At 40.1% G+C, this 23,418-nt stretch overlaps 1 protein-coding gene and 1 non-coding gene across 5 annotated transcripts in view; both read right to left on the reverse strand.

Annotated features, from left to right (window-relative positions):
* Positions 1 to 23,418, reverse strand: part of SIDT1 (SID1 transmembrane family member 1) — a 90,872-nt gene that overhangs the window by 33,109 nt on the left and 34,345 nt on the right. For all 4 annotated transcript variants that reach the window (XM_077993921.1, XM_077993920.1, XM_001106443.5 and 1 more), the window contains exons 4-10: positions 19,414 to 19,459; positions 15,705 to 15,806; positions 14,968 to 15,051; positions 13,771 to 13,858; positions 12,500 to 12,571; positions 11,984 to 12,077; positions 4,041 to 4,084 (exon numbers count right to left, since the gene is read on the reverse strand). In XM_077993921.1, the coding sequence (XP_077850047.1) occupies positions 4,041 to 4,084; positions 11,984 to 12,077; positions 12,500 to 12,571; positions 13,771 to 13,858; positions 14,968 to 15,051; positions 15,705 to 15,806; positions 19,414 to 19,459 (530 nt within the window). The remainder of the gene's footprint in view (positions 1 to 4,040; positions 4,085 to 11,983; positions 12,078 to 12,499; positions 12,572 to 13,770; positions 13,859 to 14,967; positions 15,052 to 15,704; positions 15,807 to 19,413; positions 19,460 to 23,418) is intronic.
* Positions 2,127 to 2,236, reverse strand: MIR4446 (microRNA mir-4446). The gene has a single exon (NR_128276.1). It is a non-coding gene; the product is annotated as a microRNA mir-4446 (primary transcript).

Raw genomic sequence — 23,418 nt, forward strand, 5'->3', positions numbered from 1 at the left:
CATCTTTGCAGATGGATGTAAAAGTAAAATTCCTCTAGAAGAAAAAGTTGAACAAGAAAACTGGAAAAAGAAGAGTAGAGATGTAGGAATAGAATTTGAGACCCCTGGCCACTAAACAGCCTGTGTTCCTTGAGTCCTCCACGTTCAACACTCTCCTTGTCTTATCTCCATCAGATCTTGCTCTTGGCTAAGAGGCTGATTCAGTAATGGCTCTATCCAGGGAAGGACCGGGTTGGCCATTTGGTTCTTAAATCTACAACCGATTAGGCTTGTCAAGCTCTTGCATTTGAGAAAGTAACCTCCTCTTCTGTTGTACCCCCAGTTCCTGGTGGCAGCTCAAGGGGTCCCGGAGGCCTGTTGGGGAGGCTTCATTATTTTTCTCAGCTGGTAACTGAATTTCTGTAGAGGCTCTTTAACAATTATGTGAAATGTGAGGTTTCTCTCTGATAAAGCCAGCGGAAGAAATGTTTTTGTAGCACAGAGCCTTTCTTAGATTCTCTAAGATTCTCACAGATGCCCTGTCTTTGGTATTAGGTGATGATTAGACAATGCAGGGTCCAGTCATTCATAGTACAGTAAAAAAGTCCCTGCAAGTCCCCTGGAGCAGCTCTTTGCCAACACTATTTCCATCTCACCCAGGCTCCAGGGTCTAATCTTCTTCATCACACGAAGTATGAAATACATTCTTTTGCTTTTTAGTGTAGTTAGAGCCAACATCGAGATTTTTACATACAGCTTAATTAAATGACTGCAGGCATATCAAAGAAAAACAAATGCAGAGTAGCCCACAGATTTTCTGAGTGCGTCCTTCCTAACTCCAAAAGAGCTGCCACCAATTTGGCAACCTGTAGGGACCTGATTCCATTTCTTCCACTTCAGTTACGTCTAAGGTGAAAGCATTAGGCTAAGTTCCATAGATATCTAGCTCCACAATGATGTGGGGAGACACCATATTAAGTCTAGTGGGATCCTCTTCCCCTTTCAGAAGCTGCTTCTAGCATTTTCTCTGGACATAAGCACCCAAGGCATTTCCTGTAACTCTGAGCTCTATTGAACTTCCTGTGCCCCATGGTCACGCTGATCCTGGCCTTGGGAGAGAAAGACATTTCTGTATCCTTGTTTTTTCCCTGAATGTCTCTCATTAGCTTCCACATATGGTCCTTACTTGCCTCTGTCTCTTGCTCCTGGCTGGTTTCTCGATGCTCTGTTTGGGATGCCTAAAAAAGTCACTGGTTCTTCCCTTGGGCAGAGCTTGTCTTCTGCTCTTGGTTTAAGCGTCTAGGTCCTGACTCACCAGTGGTCATGACATTGGGGGCGATGCCATCATTCCCTGTGGCCTCTCTACATTACAAAGGTTCCTTATTTTCTTCCTATTTCAAAGCCCTTAGCTGGCATCTTATTTAGGTGTCTTCATGTGTTTAGGTCCATGGTTCTCAAACAGGGGGAGGTGGGGAAACAGTTTTGCCCCCAAAAAGACATTTGGCAATGTCTGGAGGCATTTTTCTCCCGAGACATGGTCTTGCTCTGTCACCTAAGTTGGAGTGCAGTGATGTGATTTCAGCTCCCTGCAGCCCCAGCATCCTGGGCTCAAGCGATCCTCTCACGTCAGCCTCCGAAGTAGCTGGAGCACAGGTGCGCACCACCGCGCCCACCTAATTTTGTTTATTTGTTTTTATAGAGACAAAGTCTCACTATGTTGCCCAGGCTGGTCTCGAACTCCTAAGCGCAAACAATCCTCCCACCTCGGCCTCCCCAAATGCTGGGATTACAGGTATGAGCCACTGTGCCAAGCCTGGAGGCATTTTTAGTTGTCCCAAGGAAGGGCAACTCCTAGAATCTAGTGCGTGGAGGTGAAGGATGCTATTAAACATCCTATAAGATACGGAATAGCCCCCAACAACAAATAATTATCTGGCCCATAATGTCAATAATATTGAGTTTGAGAAACTCTGGTCTTAAAGAAGAGGACCTAACCTTAATTCTAAAAGTAGGTTTGTCTGATGTGTAGGTAAATCTGTTCTTTGCAGTGACTGGTTTAACAATAAGTGTATGATTCACTCTAGGCCAATAAAACACAAGAAGTTGCTGAGGGCTTCTGAAAAGGTCCTTCCCTCTGGTGTTGTCAGGTGAAGGTGTGAGCCTTGACCCATCTCACTGCCAGCCCTGGGAGTAAATTGAAGCCAAGGGAATGGCAGGGAAATGGACCAGAGCCACCGGACTCATCAATCCTGAAGTACATATTTTGGCTCAACTTCCAGAGCTAGGAGTCTCTTTCTTGATTAAGCATGTTTGAGGTATTTTTTTTTCTTGTTACTGTTGTTACTTACACCCACATGAATCTTAACGATGCATCTTTACTCTTTCTGCTCACTCATGTGTTTCCGCTTACCGTCAGAAGGGTACCTCCAGCTCTTAGATAATTTTCAGAGCCTCCCTGAACCTGGACAATGATCTGGCTCAAGTCCCAGCTTTGTCCACTTATGCTTCAATGTTCAGCAGACCCTTCTGAATACAGAATTCCTTTAATACATATTATTGTAATAAAATGACTTTACTCATACAATAAAAAATAACAGATTATCCATTCAGAGGCTACCCAATGGGATTCAATCGATTGGATGTAAGCCTAAGTTCAACTAGGCCTAAACTAATCACAAAGCCTGGAGACACTGTAGGAAAAAAGATGAGATCCAGAGAGCAGACAAATTCATTTAAATATTTGATGACTAAAAGGGAGAGGAGCATTTAGAATTTTAAAGCCGTGAGAGCAGGTGTTCTTTTACAGTTTTTTACACTGACAGCTGAATGTTTATAAAACAAAGTGCTTGGGTGGCTGGAAAAACAGACATGCTGACATTAAGGAAGACAAACATTAAAAAAAAAAAAAAAAAGAGCAAACTCTCCAGCAAAGGGAGCAATCATCCTGCTGGAGGGGTGTAGCGGGTGAGTTTGACTCTTTCTAAGATTCTGTGACCTCATTTAAGTGTGGAAAACACTAAATATCTGCTATGTATGACTTAAAAACCAAGTTCCACTTCATATTCCTTTTTAACCAAATTCTTGCTCTGTGCCTAATAACTTATGAACACTGAGTTTAGGTTTTTCAAAAATGAGGACATTTAAATTTTCAAGTTTGTTAAAAAGATCAGGTCATTGAATTCCTTTGTTCAAACTCTCAGAGTGGAGGAAAAGGTGTAGTACGATCACTGGAGAGTCAATTACTCTGGATTCCCCCAAGTTATTATACTCTTTATTATACTTGCTAGTGTCAAGGATTTCAGTTTTCTAGACACTTAAAAAAGCCTCCGTTTCAGTTTGGGAAAAGTAAACTCTGTATTAGAGTTGGCACAATACATTCTTACTGTTGTTCACAAATCAGCTTTGGGATATGAACAATTATGTATGAATTAGGTAGGAACAATGATGTCCTCGAAAAGGTGAAACTTTTAAAAAAGATGAATGGCTGACCAAAGGTCTGTGATTACAAGGGACACTCCTAGTAAAGGTTTTTAGTGTGACCTCCACGTCTCAATAATTATCAACTACAGCAACAGTCTCCAACATTTTTGGCTCCAACATTTAGGGACTGGTTTCATGAAAGACAATTTTTCCACAGACAGGGGTGGGAATGGGTTATGGCTTTAGATTCTCGTAAGGAGCATGCAACTCAGATCCCTCGCATGCACGGTTCACAACAGGGTTTGCTCTCCTATGAGAATCGAATGCTGTCACTTATCTGACAGGAGGCAGAGCTCGGGTGGTAATGCTCGCTCGCCTGCCACTCACCTCCTTCTATGCAGTCCAGCTCCTAACAGGCCACAGACCAGTACCAGTCCACGGCCTAGGGTTTGGGACCCCTTGAACTATAGAATTGGTTTTCACTAGCTCTGCTTTCCAACTGCAGGCTAGATTACTCTGTGGGATAGGAATGAAGGGAGGGTTTGTAAATTGCAAAAGGCAGAGAGGTAAAAGAAGGATGAAATGGGATATTGCCACACTATGCGACACCATTTTGAATTGAAACCAAGCATTGCTCTTACCATCACTGGACCCAAAGCTTCCATCAGTGGATTTTCTGTGAAACCTGCAAACAAACACATACACATGCTCCTAAGACAGCGAAAACCTCAGGATTTTACATTGGTTCCTTATAGATTTTGTTGCAGATTTGTCTACTAGGGTCTCTTCAAAACATGTCTTTGGGGCCAGGCGCGATGGCACACGTCTGTAATCCCAGCACTTTGGGAGGACAAGGCTGGCGGATCACAAAGTCAAGAGTTCGAGACCAGCCTGGCCAATATAGTGAAACCCTGTCTCTACTGAAAATACAAAAATTAGCTGGGTGTGATGGCGGGCGCCTGTAGTCTCAGCTACTTGGGAGGCTGAGGCAGGAGAATTGCCTGAACCCAGGAGGCAGAGGTTGCAGTGAGCTGAGATCATGCCACTGCACTGCAGCCTGGGCGACAGAGTGAGATTCTGTCTCAAAAAAAAAAAAAAAAAAAAAAGAAAAGAAAAGAAAAAAAAAAAGAAAAACAAAACAAACAACAACAAAAAAACACATGTGTTTAGATATGGAGAAATTGGAACTCTGATACATTGCTGGGGGGAATGTAAAATGGTGCAGTCACTTTGGAAAAGTTTGTCTGTTTCCCAAAAAGTTAAACACAGTTACCATATATCCCAGCACTTTCATTCTCAGTCATTTACATCGTTTATTCATTCATCAGTTTTCAGATGTAATTCACATACCATAAAATTCACCCTTTAAAGTGCATAATTTAGTGAGTTTTAATATTAGATTGGTGCAAAAGTAATTGTGATTTTGCTTTCAAAAATAATGGCAAAAAGGCAATTACTTTCACACCAGTCAAATACATTCACAAAGTTGTATAGCTCCCACCAATATTGAATTCTAGAATATTTTCATCATCCCCAGAAGAAATTTCAAACCCATGACCAGTCACTCCCCATCCCCTGGAAAACACTAATCTACTTTCTGTCTCTATAAGTTTGCCTATTTTGGACATTTCATTAAAAATGAATCATTTTATATGCAAACTTTTGTGTCTAGTTTCTTTCAGTTAGTATAATGTTTTCAAGGTTCATCCATGCTGTAGTATGTATCAGTACTTCAGTCTTTTTATGGCTGAATAATATTCCATTGTATGGGTATACCACCTTTCATTGACATGTTTGCACTTAATGGATATTTTGGTTGTTTTCATATTTTGGCTGTCATGAGTAACACTGTTATGAACATTTGTGTACAAGTTTTTGTGTGGACATATGTTTTCAGTTATCCTGGGTATATAGCTAGGAGTGGAATTGTTGAGCATGAGATAATTCTATGTTTAACTTTTTTTCCAAATTGTTATCGACAGTGGCTGTATAGCAAAAACAGTCTTTCATCTCCAGAGTCTTGCTCTGTCGCCCAGGCTGGAGTGCAGTGGTGTGATCTTGGTTCACTGCAAGCTCTGCCTCCTGGGTTCACCCCATTCTCCTGCCTCAGACTTCCATATGTCTTTCTTTATGTCAGTACCAGAATCCTGATGACTGCAACTTTGTAATAAGTTTGATATCAGAAAGTGCAAATCCTTCAACTTTCTTCTTTTTTTTTCAGGATTGTTTTGGCTTCTGGGTCCCTTTCATTTTCATATGAATTTTAGGATCAGTTTGTCAATTTCTGTGAAAATGCCAGCTGGGACTTTGCAAGGGATTGTGTTGAATTTGTAGTTTAATTTGAGGAGTATTGTCAAGTATATTAGTTTCCTACTGCTGCTGTAACGAACTCACAGACTTAGTGGTTTAAAACAATACAAGTTTATTATCTTACAGTTCTGGGAGTCAGAATATCAAAATGTGCCTTGTATGGCTAAAATAAAGGTGTCAGCAGGCCTGTACTTCTGGATGCTACAGGGGAGTATTCATTTTCTTGTCTTTCAAGCTTCTAGAGGCAGCCTGCATTTCTTGACTCGTGGCCCCTTCCAACCTCTGCTTCCTTTGTCGCATTTCCTTCTTCTGCCTTTGACCTTTTTGTCTCCTTCATAAGAATTCTTGTGATTACCTTAGGTCCACATAGATAATCCAAGATAATCTTCATAACTTTGTCACATCTACCAGTTCTTTTTGCCATGTAAGGTAACATATTCACAGGTTCTAGAGATTAGACATAGACACCTTCTGGGGACCATTATTCTATCTGCTGCATTATCTTAGCAATATTAAATCTTCCAGTCTATGCACATGGGATGTCTTTTCATTTGTTTAAATCTCCTTTAATTTATTTCAATGATGTTTTGCAGTTTTCAATGTACAAGTCTTACACTGAATTTGTTAAATTTACTCCAAAATCTTTTATTATTTTGTGTGCTTTTGTAAATGGAATTGTTTTCTTAATTTTATTTTTGGATTGCTCATTGCTAATGTAGAGAAATACAAATGATTTTTTGTATATTGATCTCATGCAATCTTGTTAAACTCGGAGTTTCTTTTTGGAATGATGAAAACATTCTGAATTAGATCATGGGATGGTTATGCAACTATGAATATACTAAAAATCACAAAATTGTGTACTTTAGAAGGGTGAATTTTACGGTCTATGAATTATATCTCAATAAAGTCATTATTAACAAACAAACTATACCATTTGGGAATGTCCATCAAGAATTAAAATGTGAATTATTATCTCCAAATGAAGTTGGAGGGTGTGAGAGGAAAGTTGGGGACCAGAAGTGCCCGTGTTTTGGTACATTCTCTTATTACTTCCAGATGGGAACTCTAGAAGTTGCATATCCTGATTTTGGTATGTTTGGTTGCAGAACTTCTCTTCATAGCTCTTTTGTGCCTAGACATACCAAATTCCTGAATGGCAGGGGGCCTTGGCTTTTGTTCTCAACCTGAGTCACTCTCTCTCCAGATCCTTTCATGGCTGGCTCCTTCTTGCCATTCAGGTCTTGGTTATGAGAGACCTTCCCTGCCAACCAAATCTACTCGAAAGTAGCTTCTCCAATCCAATCGTTCTTTATCATACCAATGTGTTTTTTCCGTCAGTACCTGGAATGATTTTCTTTATTAGTTGCTTACTTGCTTGTATATTTCTTCCCTTTAAAATGTAAGCTCTATCACAGCAGAGATATATACTGTTTCATTCACTATAATATATCTCCAACTTCTAGGGTACAGCTGGCACATAGATGATCACTAAATATTTGTTGAATGAATGACGCATATCTTTAAGGAGAAAAGTTGGTCAGGTGCAGTGGCTCACGCTTGTAATCCCAGCACTGTGGGAGGCCAAGGTGGGTGGATCACCTGAGGTAAAGAATTCAAGAGCAGCCTGACCAATATGGTGAAACTCTGTCTCTACTAAAAACAGAAAAATTAGCCAGGCGTGGTGGCACGCGCCTGTAGTCCCAGCTACTCAGGATACTGCGAAAGGAGAATTGCTTGAACCCAGGAGGTGGAGGTTGCAGTGAACTAAGATCGTGCCACTGCACTCCAACCTGGGTGACAGGGTGAAAGACTACAGCAAAAAAAAAAAAAAAAAAAAAAAAAAGGAGGGAAGTTGTGATTTGGCTTGACTCTCATAACTGGCAAATAAGGCTGTAGTGAAGTTCCTTTTTAACAATTTTAGTTAACAACTGACTGGAAAGCAATTGTAGGTACTTATAGAAAATGATGTTTTGATCATGTGTTTGTATTAACAGGCTTTACCCATGATTGCACTAGATTTTGGAACTGACAAAATTTTTCATTAGAGGAGTTAAATGATTTACAAAGCTAGGATAAGGCAGGTGGTATCTAGTGAATAAAGGAAAAAATAGCAAATGAGGGCTGTGCTAGATTGATTGCAAAATGGCTGCACCTCACCTTGTATCCAGCTCCTTCAACCAAAAGGTAGAGTCTACATCTTCGTTTCTTGAATCTAGACTACCCTCATGACTTATTTTGGCCAATTGAATGAGGGGGAAGTAACATTGTGTTAATTCTGAACCTGCATCTTCAGGAGGGCTTGCACTCTTCTGCTGTCTCTCTTGGAAACAAATAAGCCCCAGCTAGCCTGCTTCAGGATGACAGACAAGTGCAGCTGAGGCCAGCCCAGAAGAGCTAGCTCCTAGTTGAGCTGCCAGTGGACCACACTCTCTGATCACACCCTCCTGGGATCTCTCAGCCCAGCCCAGATTAGCAGAACCATCCAGCTGACCCATAGATTTGTGAGCAAGCTTTAACATGTTTTGCTGTGTGCCACAGATTTTTTTTTTTTTTTTTTTTAATGTAGCATTCTTGGGAGGCTGAGGCAGGAGAATGGCGTGAACCCAGGAGGTGGAGCTTGCAGTGAGCCGAGATCATGCCACTGCACTCCAGCCTGGGCGAGAGAGAGAGACTCCATCTCAAAAAAAAAAAAATAAAATAAATAAAATAAAATAAAAAAATAAATTGTAGCATCATTGTGGTAATAGATAACGAATACAAGAATCAAAGGGAAGGATGAGTATTCTGGATTGGGCAGTTTGGATTCAATGTCTGGCAATGTGATTGTGAAGAACAAGTAAGAGAACAAGTATGCAGTGCTTGGTCCAGGACCTGCACATTCATCATGGGGGGCTTCATAAACACATGTTGAATGGACTGAGGCTGGAGGATGGGAAGGGAATAGTGTTTAGTTTCAGGCTAATACAGTATGAAGATGCTTTGGATTCTTACCTCCCTGATGGCAGGGGCCATGTCTCTGATCAATGTTTTTTATCCTGATCTCATAGCATGTACTACAAACCCCATAGGTACTCGTAATAGGGTTTAAGGGACTCATCAAGTAACTGGCATTATCCTGAGATGACTAGCTTCATATGGTTTTACAGAAAACTTTGTTATTTTGCTTAGTTAATGAAGGAAAAGTTCTCCAATTAGAGCATTTTTTTCCCTCAGTCTATTCTTCTATTTAGAATGCCAAATAGTTCTTACATTTCGCATTTCTATTTCCACTTTGTCTATATTTGGAGAAATCTAAGCTGTGCATTTGACTGTAGCAAAATAATCTGTGGCTAGAAGTTTCCATAGAGCCTTATACCACAGCTTAGAAAAACTGCTTGCCTTAGTTGGCTAAATAACAACTTCAGAGTGATTGATAACCAGCTATTAGCTTAACTTGTCTGTTTGTATGTTAACTATGCATACTAGCTAACTAAAAAGGAACACTCCAGTTTTCTAAAATCTAAAACGTCAGGAGTAGAGACAGTCTTCCTATGAGAGGCATAACAGAGGAACTTCTTTCCATGATATTGGAACTCATCCAAGGCAAAATTGGAAGCGTTTTGGACCCTTTTCAACTTAGATCCTTGCTGGGGTGCCAGGCTTTTGGTCTGGCATTCTTGGTCAGCACTGTCATCTCTCATAGGGCTTGACCACTCTAGACCCACTTTGATCAGCCTGCTTCAGGCCTAAGGCTCTGGATCCAGACTGCTTGAGTTCAAATCCTAGCTCCTTCATTTACTGGCTATGAATTCTTGTTACAATTGCTTAATCCCTCTGTGCCTCAATTTCCTTAACTGTCACTTGGTGATAATAATAGTACCCACTGTTGGGGGGCATCAGATGAAATAATCTATTTAGAGCACTTGCCATGAAAGGCAAATGGAACCATGCTTTCTTTCAAATGTATCATACGCTGCTTTCTTTCAGTGAATGGAAGAGTGTGACACTAAAAGGAGTTTGTAAGCAAACATCAAGAAGAAGCTAATTAGAGCACAATGCTTGCCTCACAGCAAGTACCTGCTAAATATTAGTAACTCTGATTTGATAAATTAAGTGAGTTGCTAATCAGCTACTGTATACTTTCCAGGTATAATATTCACCTGTAGCCTGGGGGTTTTGTTTTTAACTTTTATTTGAAAATAATTTCAGATTTATAGAGAAGTTGCAAGAATAAGAACACAGAATACCAATATACCCTTTAAATAGATTCAACCAATTGTTAGCTTATTACCTCATTTGCTTTGATCATTCTCACTCTCTCCATAAAGATGTAATATATATGATATATACGTACCAAGATACACACACACATATATACACACTTTTTTTCCTGGACCATTTGAAAGTAACTTGCATACAACCAAGACCTGAACTTTTATTCCTAAATATTTCAAAAAAATATTCTCTTACATAACCACAATACAGTTATCAAATTCACAAATTTAACATTGATGTGATATTCTTATCTAATCTACTATCTGTATTCCAGTTTTGTCAATTGACTCAATAATATCTTTTATTGTATATTTTTCTGCTAGTATAATGTAAGATCCTCATTGAGATCAGGTATTGTCTTTAGTTGTAACATATCTTTAGTCTCCTTCAATCTGGAATACTTTTATAAATTTTCTTTGTCTTTTATGACACATTTTAATGGAATGTTTATTGTTGGAGGTTGTCTGATTTTTCCACATGATTAGATTCCAAATATGCATTTCTGGAATGGTGCAAAAGTGACATTGTGTCCTTCTCAGAGTGTCACTTCTGGAGGCACAGAATGTCCATCTTCTCCTTGGTGATATTAATTTTGATCACCCTGTCAATATGCTTGACTTCTTACTGTATATCTACTATTTTTTCCACTTTAACTACTAAGCAATTTGTGAGGATACACTTTAAGGCCATGCACACATCTTCATCCTCATCAGATTTCTGCATGTTAGATTTGACATTCATCAATGATTCTTAAGCAAATCTAGTCTTTAACATGATATTTGCAAAATGATGATTTTCCAACTCCGGCACTCCTCCATATTTACCAGCCAGCTTTTGTCATTTTGCTGTAGTCAAGAGTTCTTTCTCCCGTCTACTACCAGTATCTGCTAATGGCTCCTTTACCAAATGGGTAGCTGTTTTCGTAAATTTGTTGAATCGCTGAATGTGTATCCACAGGTGTTTAGGCCCTTCCTTCCTTTATCAACAGGGACTCAGACATTTTTATTTTTTCCAATGGTCTATAATGCATTATTCCTAATAATTTTGGTGTTCAAATTGTCCCAGATTTGGCCAGCAGTCATCTACTGTGTTTGAAGGCAATATCTGAACTCAAAAGTTTCATACAGGTCATCGAGGCAGTTTTTTTTGAGTCAGAGATAGACCCATATTCTTAAGATACGGAGTTGTATCACTGAGGTAGCCATGAAATCTTTCCATGGATGGAGTTCATTTTGCAAATAGTCTCAAAACTCCATGCTGGCTTTGTTTTCTTTACTTGTTCAAGAAGAGAAAGAACATTTGTTTATTGTAAATCTCCTGCCATTCTTTTGTAGCTGTTTCACAGAGAGGGCCACAAAGAACGGAATTCTCAAGGTTCAACCCCGCTGAGAGAGGGAAGGAAAGCCCTGTGTCATTAGGGGCTCCAAACTCTTGGCAAGGGAAATTTCCTTGGTCAAATTACAGCACAATTACCTCCTTTTTCCCCCCAAGGGACATTTTACTGGAAAATCGATGCTACAATAGCAGGAAAACACTTGGTAATGTTGTATCAAAGAACATTACTCCTGCTTTTTGTTGCACCTCAAAATTTATTTTAGGCATTACATTTACTTTTTGATAGAATGTTTAAAGCTGTTTCTAAATCTACATGTTAGGAAAAACTGACCATCTACAGTGAGTATTTTCTGGTCTAAAAAATATACATGTTGCCTTTTTGTTGAGTTTTAATTAACTAGGAAAATAACTGACACTCTACCAGCACCTATTATGTGTGTGTTATTGATATAAACACTGCAGTTGTACATTTTGTGGGGTAAATTATTATCTCATTATACGGATGAGGAAACTGAAGCACAGGGAGTTGAGCAACGTCTCCGAGGTCACGAGGTATCCAAGGTCACACCGCTAGTGGCTGAGGGAGATTTGAAGCCAGTCAATATGGCTGTCAAGTCTGCGCTCCAAGCGTTACACAGAGACAGGCACAGGGGATTAACATTTCTGGAAGTGATTGACCTACCTCAGATAATGAACAAACACAACAAGCAGGCATCCCAAGTAGAAGGACAGGAAGATGAAGACACTGAAAAGACTGGATTTCACATAAACAGATTCTGAAGGGAGAGAAACAACTTTAGTCAGGTCATCCTCTGTAGAAAAGAAGACTCTGTCTGAGACAGGACAGCTTAAAGGGCCGCCCTCCATCATATTGATTCTTAAGTCCTAAGAAATTTTTATTCATAGCAAAACTGCTACTGGAGGTCCCCAGACATCATCCACAGTAGCTACCGTTCACAGTGATGACTTCCCAGTAGAAGCTGGGAAGGGACTGCCTGTCTACAACTTCATGATTGAGGTCCCTTTGTTTTTAGGAGGGATGTGACAAAATGCTCTGATTCCCTTTTCTATTTCTAAGGTAAATAAACTTTACTTTTCTTATGACAATTCTCTCTGGAAGGATGACAGTAATATCAAATGATATGACTGATTTTCCGACACAGGAATCTCTCCGATGCATTCTGGAGCCAACACTGACCTTTAACGGAAGGAACAATGGTCACTTCGAGGTTCTTCTTTCGCTGTAGATTCCAGGTCTGGTTTTCCTTTTCTGGTTTAAAAAAATAAAAAAAGAACAAAACACAATGAATCAGATAATGATTTTTTGGGTCTCTTATCTGAACAATTGTTCAAAAAATGTCCAGAATTAACTCTGATTGCTGAATGTTATTTTAGCAAGAACTGGAGGAATATCTAACTCCCAAACCTTCAAACCATCTGAAATCCCTTTTGGTGAAGCAGGCTAGCATTAGACTCTCAATTTGGCCTTTGCTTGTGTGCATTTTGGTATCACTAACAGATGCAGTGATAGATTGCAGCCTCCCTTCTCCAGTGAAGAGGGGTGGACCCTTCCCCTGATATCCACAGACATGTGAAGAAAACAGCTGTGAAAACAGAAGCTACCTCTTCCTTTGGTTTGTATGTTTCTAGCCAGTACAATTTTTTCCCTCTTATATAGTCATGAAAGGGCTTGTAGTTTACCAAGGAATATTTGACATTGGCAAAATTTTGGAGCCATGTAATTAAGAGGTTAAAGAACATACTAGGAGAAATTTCACCTAAACATTCATACCAAGGAAATGATGTTACAATCAACAGTAAACACACTTTGTGTTGGTCACATGTGGTTAATCACTGGCTAGTGGTCTACGTTTTCAATCATCAGCCTATTCTGCCCTTAAGGTAGCTACTGGGTAGTTAACCATAACTATCTGTACTATGCCTAAGAGCTCCCATACCCCTTATTATTGGGATAAGTTGTTGCAGTTGGCTTTCCTACTGTTTTTCAAGGTAAAATTTTTGGCAACTGAGATGGAGACTGCTGAATTTTTCTTGTCCATCATTGTGGAAATGATGACTACTGATAAATGTAAGTAGTTACACGGCTACCGGCTACCACCCCATCTTAGGAAATGTACTTTGATCGCTGTGTAAGATCATTACTTCGTGATAGCAAATATTTGTTGAGTAAAGGGCCAACCGAGTGAACTTATCTTCCATGGTCTGAGGGAATACAATGCTTCAAAAAGATGAAACGCACTAAATGACATTTTGTAGTATCAATAATACCTTTAGATCTGTTACTTTCTATCTTTTGTTTTTTTCTCAAGTATCTCTCAGATGCCTTTCCCAGTCATACTGATGGAACCAACCCTTGCTTAGTGGGAACTAGAGGGAGGTTTCAGCTTCCCTTGCACTCCCTTCCTTCAGGTTTTTCTAAGTAGCCAAGTGTTCCTCACTAGCTCTTACCCTGGATGAAGAAAGATCCTCCACAGGCATAATCTTCAGGCTTTATCACAAATACCACGAAGAACTGCTCGCCTGGAAAATCCTTCTTCTGCATAAGACATAACAACCTTATGATAGGCGGTAAGAAAGAGCTAGAAGGGAGAAAGTCCCTGGGGGTGGGGGCAGAAAGAAAGAGGAAAGAGAAGAAAAATAAAGTTCACCCCTGCCCTCTAACTCCTTGGAAAGGACTTTCACATACCTGTGATCAACTCTAGATTATCCACTCTGAGATAATTGTTATATCCAAGAAATTAAGGTAAATAGATATACATTTCTGATTTCAATCAATTTTGTGCCTATTTGAGTGCTTAGAACTTTAATAAGCACCATACAAATAATATGTGTATAGCCTATGTTTAATAACAAATGCTTACATGTTAAGTTTTTATTTTAGAATCTAATGATAAATAACTTTTCTAAAATTGACACACTCAGCAGTTGAATAAATAATTTAGGTTAGGGAGGCAAAGGACTCAGTTATCATCTTGGCTTTGAGTTACTCTAAGTGTGTTTCTCTATGTGCCCATTTCCTCATCCATGAATGAAGTGCGGTTGACAAGATGAACTTTAAGGTCCATTATAGTTCTATAACCCTGTCTTTAAAAAAAAAAATCATCCCCAAACTTCTGGTGTCATGTTCAGCCCAGTAAGAAAATGACTTTTTTTTTTTTTTAAATTTCAGGCATAGACATATATCGTTTTGTTTGTTTGGTTGGTTGGTTTTTGAGACAGAGTTTTGCTCTTGTTGCCCAGGCTGGAGTGGAGTGGTGTGATCTCGGCTCACTGCAACCTCTGCCTCTTGGGTTCAAGCGATTCTCCTGCCTCAGCCTCCTGAGTAGCTGGGATTACAGGGGTGCACCACCACACCCAGCTAATTTTTGTGTTTTTAGTAGAGACTGGGTTTTGCCATATTGGCCAAGCTGGTCTTGAACTCCTGACCTCAGGTGATCCTCCTGCCTCGGCCAGCCAAAGTGCTGGGATTACAGGCATGAGCCACTGCGCCTGGCCAGACATATTAGTTTTTAAACCAATCAGAAAGGAAGGAGATCCTAGGCACATCATGGATGGCCATCCCTTTAGGATGCTGGCTCAGTCAGTACACTGACTATCTATTGAGCATTATCATTGGCAACAATGCCCACAGAAACAATGTCTCACCTGTAGTGTGATGGCAGCTTTCTTAGTCATGGACTGATAGATACCATTAAATTCCACATCGTGGTCAAGATCATACACCGGGCACTGCAGCATGCATGAGGAATAAAAAGGAAAGCATACATAATGTCGTGCAATGTCCTGCCACACATAGGTCCTGTCAGCATCTTTCTGCTTGGATCACAGAGCAGGGGATCCTTATTAACCAGAAACAGGTAAAGTTTCCCCCCTTGAACAGTCATGACATAGTCTTCCTAAGACTTGGGGCCTCGTCCTCTAAAGTCAAAGTCACGTTATATTGAAGAGAACTATAAAACTATTGTCTTAAAGTGTATAACACTTTTTTCAATTTTCATTAACATCTCAGGAGACAGAAAGAACCCAATGTTACAATAAAAATTTAAAAACAGAACAAATGGTAGGGTTCAATTTTAGTTTTCTTGTGGAGCCCACAACTTGGTCTTCCTGGTTCTTTGTTACAGTCCTTCCCTGCTTCCTCCCTCCTTTCCTTCTTTGCTTTATTGATTTTGGTGAAGACTTAACTATTCTTTACCTCTCCAAATTAGTGTCTGCAAACACAGTCTGCCCACTCGTACTCATAGATACTGTTCGTATTGTTTAGTAGTTTTGGAAGGGAGATACCCAGTAAGAGGATGGCATGCTTCGCACCCTTCTCTTTCATTTGTTTTGGAATAATATAATGCTCTATAGTAGAAGGTTGGGAAGTTACCAGCACTCACCATGATATTCTGGACTGAGACAACAGAACATGGATAAGCCATTTCAGACACCACTTTAATGACAACTGAGTCCACGTCTTTGGGAAACTTGTATAGAAAATACTGAGAATAAGAAAAAGAAAGACACGATTTATATTTACATGAATGGGATTGTTTCCTCTATTAGGCACAAAATTTATATGTAAATCTCAGTGAATCTCCATTAATGAGTTCAGTTAGCTCTTCATCTCATACATAATGAGCAACTAAATCTGTGCAGGGCTGTGTGCCAGGCATTAAGAATATAGCAGTAAACAAGACAAAACAGCCATTTTATGCAATGTTGCTATTTCTTTTTCTAGGGTAAAAGAAATAGTCATTTATTTTGTTTCCTGTTTAAGAAGCATCCTGCCCCCTTCGAATTAAGGATAAGTGAGACATAACATGTGATAAGATTCACTTCTGTGTGGTCAGTGTGACATGTGAAAACTCCATACTGAAAAGCAGATAAGCCTGTTTTTCAACAATTTTAACCACCTTCCCATACGCAAGAATTTGCACTAGACTCATCCTCCCCTTTGCCCTTTTGATCAGGAAACTTGTTGCTGGCTGGGATCTACTGAGAACATACAGAGATTCAAAGATCAAGTCCCATGTAGAGTCCCCAGAAATATGTTCACAATTTTGGGCAGGTTGAGGTGTCTTTTAAAAGTATTTTTCAAATAACACCAGATTTAGGAAACATTTTTAATTGAAAGAAGTTGTACTATTTACCCATGTAGATTACGAGTCCACTGGAAAAATATAACTCTAAGTTGTAAACTTGTTCTTAATGATGAAGAAAGGGGAATTCTGCCAAATAATTATAAACTATGATAACTGGTTGAGAAGCTATATTAAGCCTGTGATTAAGATTTTGAGAAAAGCAACCAAAACAGGCTCCCAAATAAGACTCTAATAAATCTATCATGTACAGAGAGGCAAAACAAGTTAAAACTTAGCTTTGTATTTCAACATCTTTTTTCCTAACCCTATTTTGAGTACCAGGACAATAAAAATGAAATCCTTTTCAATAATCCAAAGCTTTCTGATGGGGAAAAATTATCTCAGAATTAAGGAGTGTCATTAATGATGCAATTGGAAGTCTATCCACACCTTACAACAGATGGCAATACCCCCAAGAACCCACTTAATTTTGGAACTCGACTCAAATACATATAATACAGGGCTCTTCAACAGATGAGGAGTCTGGAATTCCCAAGAGTGTTCTTGTTTCCCAGGAAATCCATACTTTGTAACTCAAGAGCATTACTATGATTACTGTTTGCAATAATGAGCCTCATATATGTTCCCGTATATGATAGTAATTGGTTTTGTGCAAGCAGTAAACACCCACTGAAAGTATTAACAACTTTATCTGTAAATTACCTTAAACCCCAAATAAATGTTTTTGACCCCTGCCTGACAATCCACCTTTACCAGAAAGAAGCGAATGACAAATACCCAAAGCAATGGCTGGAATTTAGGCTGAAAAATCACTATCTGGCTCCTGGCTACCTCCCCAGTTTCTGCGACCTGCTTCTAACTCCTGGAATAGAGGCAGACAGTGATTGACACAAGTTATCTGAGAATGAGCAATCATTTGGGTGAGTTTAGAGAAAAAGAAAATATTTCCTGTAGTCAAAGAGGATACAAAATATAGGTGAAAATGAGACTAGTTAAGAGTAAAGTAAGACTTTCATCGATATCAAGGAATTTGTTTTGTTTTATTAGGTTTTTTTTTTTTTTTTTTTTTTTTTTGAGACTGAGACTTGCTCTGTTGTTCAGGCTGGAGCAATCTCGGCTCACTGCAAACTCCACCTCCCAGGTTCACGCCATTCTCCTGCCTCAGCCTCCCGAGTAGCTGGGACTACAGGTGCCCGCTGCGATGCCTTGCTAATTTTTTGTATTTTTAGTAGAGACAGGGCTTCATTGTGTTAGCCGGGATGGTCTCGATCTCCTGACCTCGTGATCCGCCCGCCTCGGCCTCCCAAAGAGCTAGGATTACAGGCATGAGCCACTGCGCCTGGCCTGTTTTATTAGTTTGTTCTAAGTATATTTTAGTCCAGTTTGGGGTTTAGATGCAAATTATTTAAATTTTTTTTTCAGAGATAGGGTCTCACGCTGTCACCCAGGCTAGGTTGCAGTGGCACAATCATGTATCACTGTAGTCTTGACCTCCTGGGCTCAAATGATCTTTCTGTCTCAGCCTCCTGCATAGTCAAAGCTATACGTGCAAGATTCCATGCCTGGCTAATTTTTTATTTTTAAAGTTTTTGTAAAGACAGGGTCTTGCTCTGTTGCCCAGGCTGGTCTTGAACTTCTGGCCTCAAGTGATACTCCTGCCTCAGCCTCCTAAAGTGTTGGGATTACAGGTGCAAGCCACCACACCTGGTCAGTATATCATATTTATTATAGCTCTGTACAGGACTGTTAGACTATACTATTCCTGTAGCTAGAATGAAAGTTATTCCCCCCCCCCCCGCTTTTTTTAGGTTTCTCTCTTTACTCCTACTAATTAGTGCTTGTAAAATATTTCTTGAAATTAAATAGTCAATAAATGTTGAGGGTGGTATATTAAGGGCCTTTGGTCCTCTCCTGCCACTGGGTGGCAGTATATATGCATTGCGGAGACTTTCACAGACAGGAAGTTTAAAAGGTGTGGGAGTTGGTTCATTCAGGCTTGGGAGAGCTGATTGTGCATTAGTCACTTCCCAGTGACATCACAATGGGAGCTTAAAATCAGTCATAGTGGAGGTATTTACACCACAGAAATGGGCAAACACCACAAATCAGGGCTTTCTCTCTGAAAACCAGTTGTGAACTATTTACCAGCACAACAGTGATTGTAGTATATTTACGACAAGTCCATGTTAATCCCAGTTTTACTACTCCAAAGCAAAGCCTAAGTAGCTATTTATGACCAAAGCTATATTACAGACTAAAGAAAACATACAACAAATAAACTTGTTTCAAACATGCTATTATATAGAGTTTTGTCTTCAGAAGCTTATGAAAGAAAAAAGGAAGGTAACTAGAAATGACACGAGAAAAACAGCCTGACTTAATCCAAGTTTTCATGTATTTATTCTATTTGTGTTTATGGTTTACTGCAGAGCACAACAAAAATATCTAATTCTCCTAATATTTTTTGTCAACATTCTGGCTCTTTCTTTATGAGAGGAGAAACTAATTTATTACACTTATAACATTGTAAACATTAAAATCTGTCTTATTTTCATTGTATTTCCAGGTTAATTAATTGTTTCTGTATCTCTTTGGTGTCAGCCTTTTACTCCCTATCCCCACTACCGCTTCCCAGCTATCGGGTTCATAATGGCAGAAGCTGTGTCTCTCTGTTCTTCATCTTTGTGTCTCCAGCACCAGGTGCAGTCTAACGAAGTTCTTGGTGCATAGTGGGCACACGATTTGCTCAATGAAGGTTGAACCAAGGAACACCTGAAAACAAATAGCATGCTGCCCATTTTATATCTATTAAAGTGATATGATTAAATCTTATGTCTAAAATTCCTGTAACACAAAGAATAAAGTGGAATACGAATATACTTCAAGTTGTGAAAGGTCAAGGGCAACCCCACATGCTAACTCTACCGTGGTAACATGGTTTCACTAACAGGAAGGCAACACCAACGCGTAGGATGTTGATAACTCTTGGAACCCATTCACTTACCTGAGGTTGGGAGGGGCTGGCAGTAAAGTGAAAGGCAACATTTGTCCTGAGAAACGTAAGTGGCAGAAGGGAAAGGGGAAAAGTGAGAGAAAAGTATAAGTTAGTGAGCAAAAATTATTTATTTAAAAGAAAGCCATCTTAAAGTAGACTCGAGGAGAGCTTCACCCTTGGTGAGGGGAGTTCTCGTCCCATGAAACTGACGAAGCAGACTGCATGGGGACTTGGTGGTTTCAACGCTCAAGAATGACCAGACTGGGGAAGGGGATTATTATTTTTATGTCTTTAAATATCCATGAAGCCATATCTATATAAGGTAGTTGTTTACTTTTGTAGCCACTTTTGCCTTGGGACTCTCTTGTGCTTGATTTTACAGTCAAGCACAGGGTTTAGGTAACAGAAGTGGGCTGAAGGAGAGAGGAAACCCAGGTTCAAGGTCCTTTTGGATACTGTAGATACTATTTCAAAATAATTTTGATGGACCCATGGCAAAATGGATCACTTTTTACTAAACACGGTGAATAGATAACCACATGGGATGGTGGCTAGGGACAGAAACATGCCCTTACTATCCCCAAATAGCTCCCTGATTGCTGCCACACTGGCTGAAATTCCCCAAGATTTAGTTCCCTTTGGGTTAGGCATTGCCTTCTAAGACCCTCCTTTAAAATATAAATACCACCAAAAGAATATAATGAGGCTTTTTTCTCTTCAATTAGTAATTTACTGTGAATTACATTATTAGATACTTTCATTCTTCCATGTAAGACAGCAATGATCTAGGCACTGAAGAAAGGAGAGTGTGAAGAGATAGGAAGCATAAATTGGTAGCATAGAGGGCTGTCTGCCATGAGCATCTATGAAACAGTTCAAGTGTTTGTCACAAAGACAAATGTGGTCTTCTCTATAGTTTTATAAGGACTACTTTGGGCTTTTGCCTTTCTGGCTCTTGCCTCATCGTTAGCCATGAAGATCATGCACACAAGTCCACGGCAGTCTCAGACCCCCAGGCTGCTGAACCCCACACCTGGGGGTGCATGCTCCTGCCCCTCCAATGTGCCCTGCTTTTCTGGGCATCTGAACTTGAACTTCTGGGATTTCTCATTAGCTTCATCCCCTGGGGCTCTCTGAAGATTTTTTTCTCTCCACTCTTGATTTTCCTTTCATAAAAATTAAATACCTGTTTTAAAATTAATGATTTCTTTAGAAAGGGCATTTCAAAACATTTAAGCAAGAGGTGTATAATTAGAGGTGTTATTTAGAAGTCATAAAATTTGAGCACTATTTATAAAGGTAATGACCACAACGTAGGCTGTCATCAGGCCGGGTTCGGAATTTAGCTCACAACAATAGATGTAATTTTTATATATCTACTTGTAACAGAAATCATCATCAATGTTGAGGATTGTTTCTTCTGAAGCAGAACTGAAAACTTCTGTCCGTAAGTCGCCTAAAGAAGCCAAAGGGAGTGTCAAACCCAGTTATGTTTCTGCTCCAGAGAATCTTTGGCCAGAGAGTCCTTGGCCAGAGTTGGGACCTGTGATACTGTGTGTGGGCTGGGTAGAGCCTTTCAGCAGTCTGGGAGTGTCTCCCGCTGTTACCAGGGCAACATGAGTCCTTCAACTCTCTTTGTTGCCAGATCAGAGAACAAAGAGGACACGATTTTCTTGGCTGGCGACATGACTTCTCCTGACTCTCTTATCTGCACCCTCATCTTTCAAGTCCACCGGTTTTTCGTGACAGCATGAAATTTGCAGAAGCAACCCGTATTTTTTGGCCATTTTAATTTTCCCCATCATTTGAGTTTCAGTCATAATATGAAATGGATGAAGATTCGATATTCACTTTCTGTTTTGTTTCTTGTTCTTTATGTTTTATTTGCTAGTACAATGCATGCAAGCTTGTAAAACATGTTACTGTGTTTAAGACTATCATTGGCCGGGCGCGGTGGCTCAAGCCTGTAATCCCAGCACTTTGGGAGGCTGAGACGGGCGGATCACGAGGTCGGGAGATCGAGACCATCCTGTCTAACACGGTGAAACCCCGTCTCTACTAAAAATACAAAAAAAAAAAAAAACTAGCCGGGCGTAGTAGCGGGCGCCTGTAGTCCCAGCTACTCGGGAGGCTGAGGCAGGAGAATGGCGAGAACCCGGGAGGCGGAGCTTGCAGTGAGCCGAGATCGCGCCACCGCACTCCAGCCTGGGTGACTGAGCAAGACTCCGTCTCAAAAAAAAAAAAAAAAAAAGACTATCATTTATGTCCGTACTTTCTCATGAAGTCGGCAGTATATGCAAAATAAACATTGTATCTGTTGCAGGTGAAATATTCTGCTTCCTTCCACATGAACCCTAACAGAGGTGGGGAAGGTTTATTTTATTACAGGTCATTGACAACAGAACAAAGCTAACTGAAGCTCATAGATTGTTAGTTTTAGAGAAAGAAGTATAACAATTTCAACTGATTTGTTTTAAAGATGAAACACATTTTAACCTGTTTATGTTATGTTTATTTGTTAAACATAAGAGGCTAAAAAACAATTTTGTTTCCTTGTGTTGGCTATTGCAAGAAAGGGGAGAAGGGCAAAAACCCATGGACTTGAGAGACAGAGGTGCAGATAGGGGAGTCAGGAGAAGAGGCAGAGAGGGGCGCATGGGTGGGGTAGAGAGAGGGAGAAGAAATATAGACAGGAGAGTAACCAAGTAGAAGAAAAATAAAAGAGATGGGACGAAAGACTATGTAGAAAGAGAGGCAGGACAAACTTTCAGTAGTTTTTGAGGTGAGTACCAGAGAGCACTGTGAGAGTCACAGCATCTTACACATCTTGATTAACAAGCCCCTAGCACAGAGCACAGTGGACGTTCAAAACCCCTCCTTTGTTTGTTGAAGGAAATGATATGCTATTATTCACCTGAACTATGAACTTCAGAATGTCATTCCCTGTTATCTCCTGCCATCTGCCATGAACTCCCTTCAGGACTGTAGCTTTCCCACCCACCTTCTTGTCATTGGGAACTGTCCGCCCTTCATTCCTCTGGTCTAAGTATAAACTCCGCACTCATGTACCAAATTCCCATTCTTTCTATCATACTCTGGGACTTTGCTTCTACAAATATCCAACTCTCCTATGAATTTAATCTGCCCTTCTACCTCTTTGTTTGTAAATATATTCTAGTCTCAACCATTTTCAAAATAAATAACAAACACCCCACCCAAATGCCTCCCTTTTCCCTGGATCTCCATCCTTTAATGTCATGCTGTATCCTTCCTCTCTTCACAAACCAGCTACTTTTAGGAGTATTCCATGTTTATCTCTCTTTCATTCTTTCCTCCACCCACTGCTATCAGGATTCTCTCTCCACCACTCCCTTGAAATTGCCTTTGCTAAGGGAAACAGTCAGCTCCTGCCCTAGTCTATTCAGGCAGCTATAACAAAAATACCGTCAATTCAGTGACTTGTAAAGAACGGAAATCTATTATTTGTTACAGTTTTACAGGCTAGGATGTTCAACAGCAAGGTGTCTGATGAGAGCCTGCTTCCTCATAGATGGTGCCTTCTCACTGCATCCTCATGTGGTATAAAGGACAAAGGGCCTTTTGGGGGACTCTTTCATAAAGGTGTTAATCCCATTCACAAGGGCTCCACTCTCACAACCTAATCACCTCGCACAGGCCCCTACTCCGAGTACCATCACTGTGGAGATTTCGATATGAATTTTGGGGAACGCAGACATTGAGACCATAGCAGTATCTAAGTACTAAATCCAGTGACTTAACCCCCTGTGATTTCTCCCACACTTCTGGCTGTGTCTACTCAGCCCCTTATGACAGCTTTAGTTTCTCAGACCATCCCTTAAATGAGAATGTTACCCACAGCCTTGTTCTTGATCAACTCATTTTAAAATGTGTATCCAGCTGCTGTAAATGCCACAATAATGCCAGTGAATCTCAAGTCCCTATGTCCAGCCCAGGGCCATCTCCTGAGCTTCAGTCACAGAATAGTGATCCCCT

Source organism: Macaca mulatta, chromosome 2 (genome assembly GCF_049350105.2).
Source record: "Macaca mulatta isolate MMU2019108-1 chromosome 2, T2T-MMU8v2.0, whole genome shotgun sequence".
In the NCBI taxonomy this organism is placed as follows: Eukaryota; Metazoa; Chordata; class Mammalia; order Primates; family Cercopithecidae; genus Macaca; species Macaca mulatta.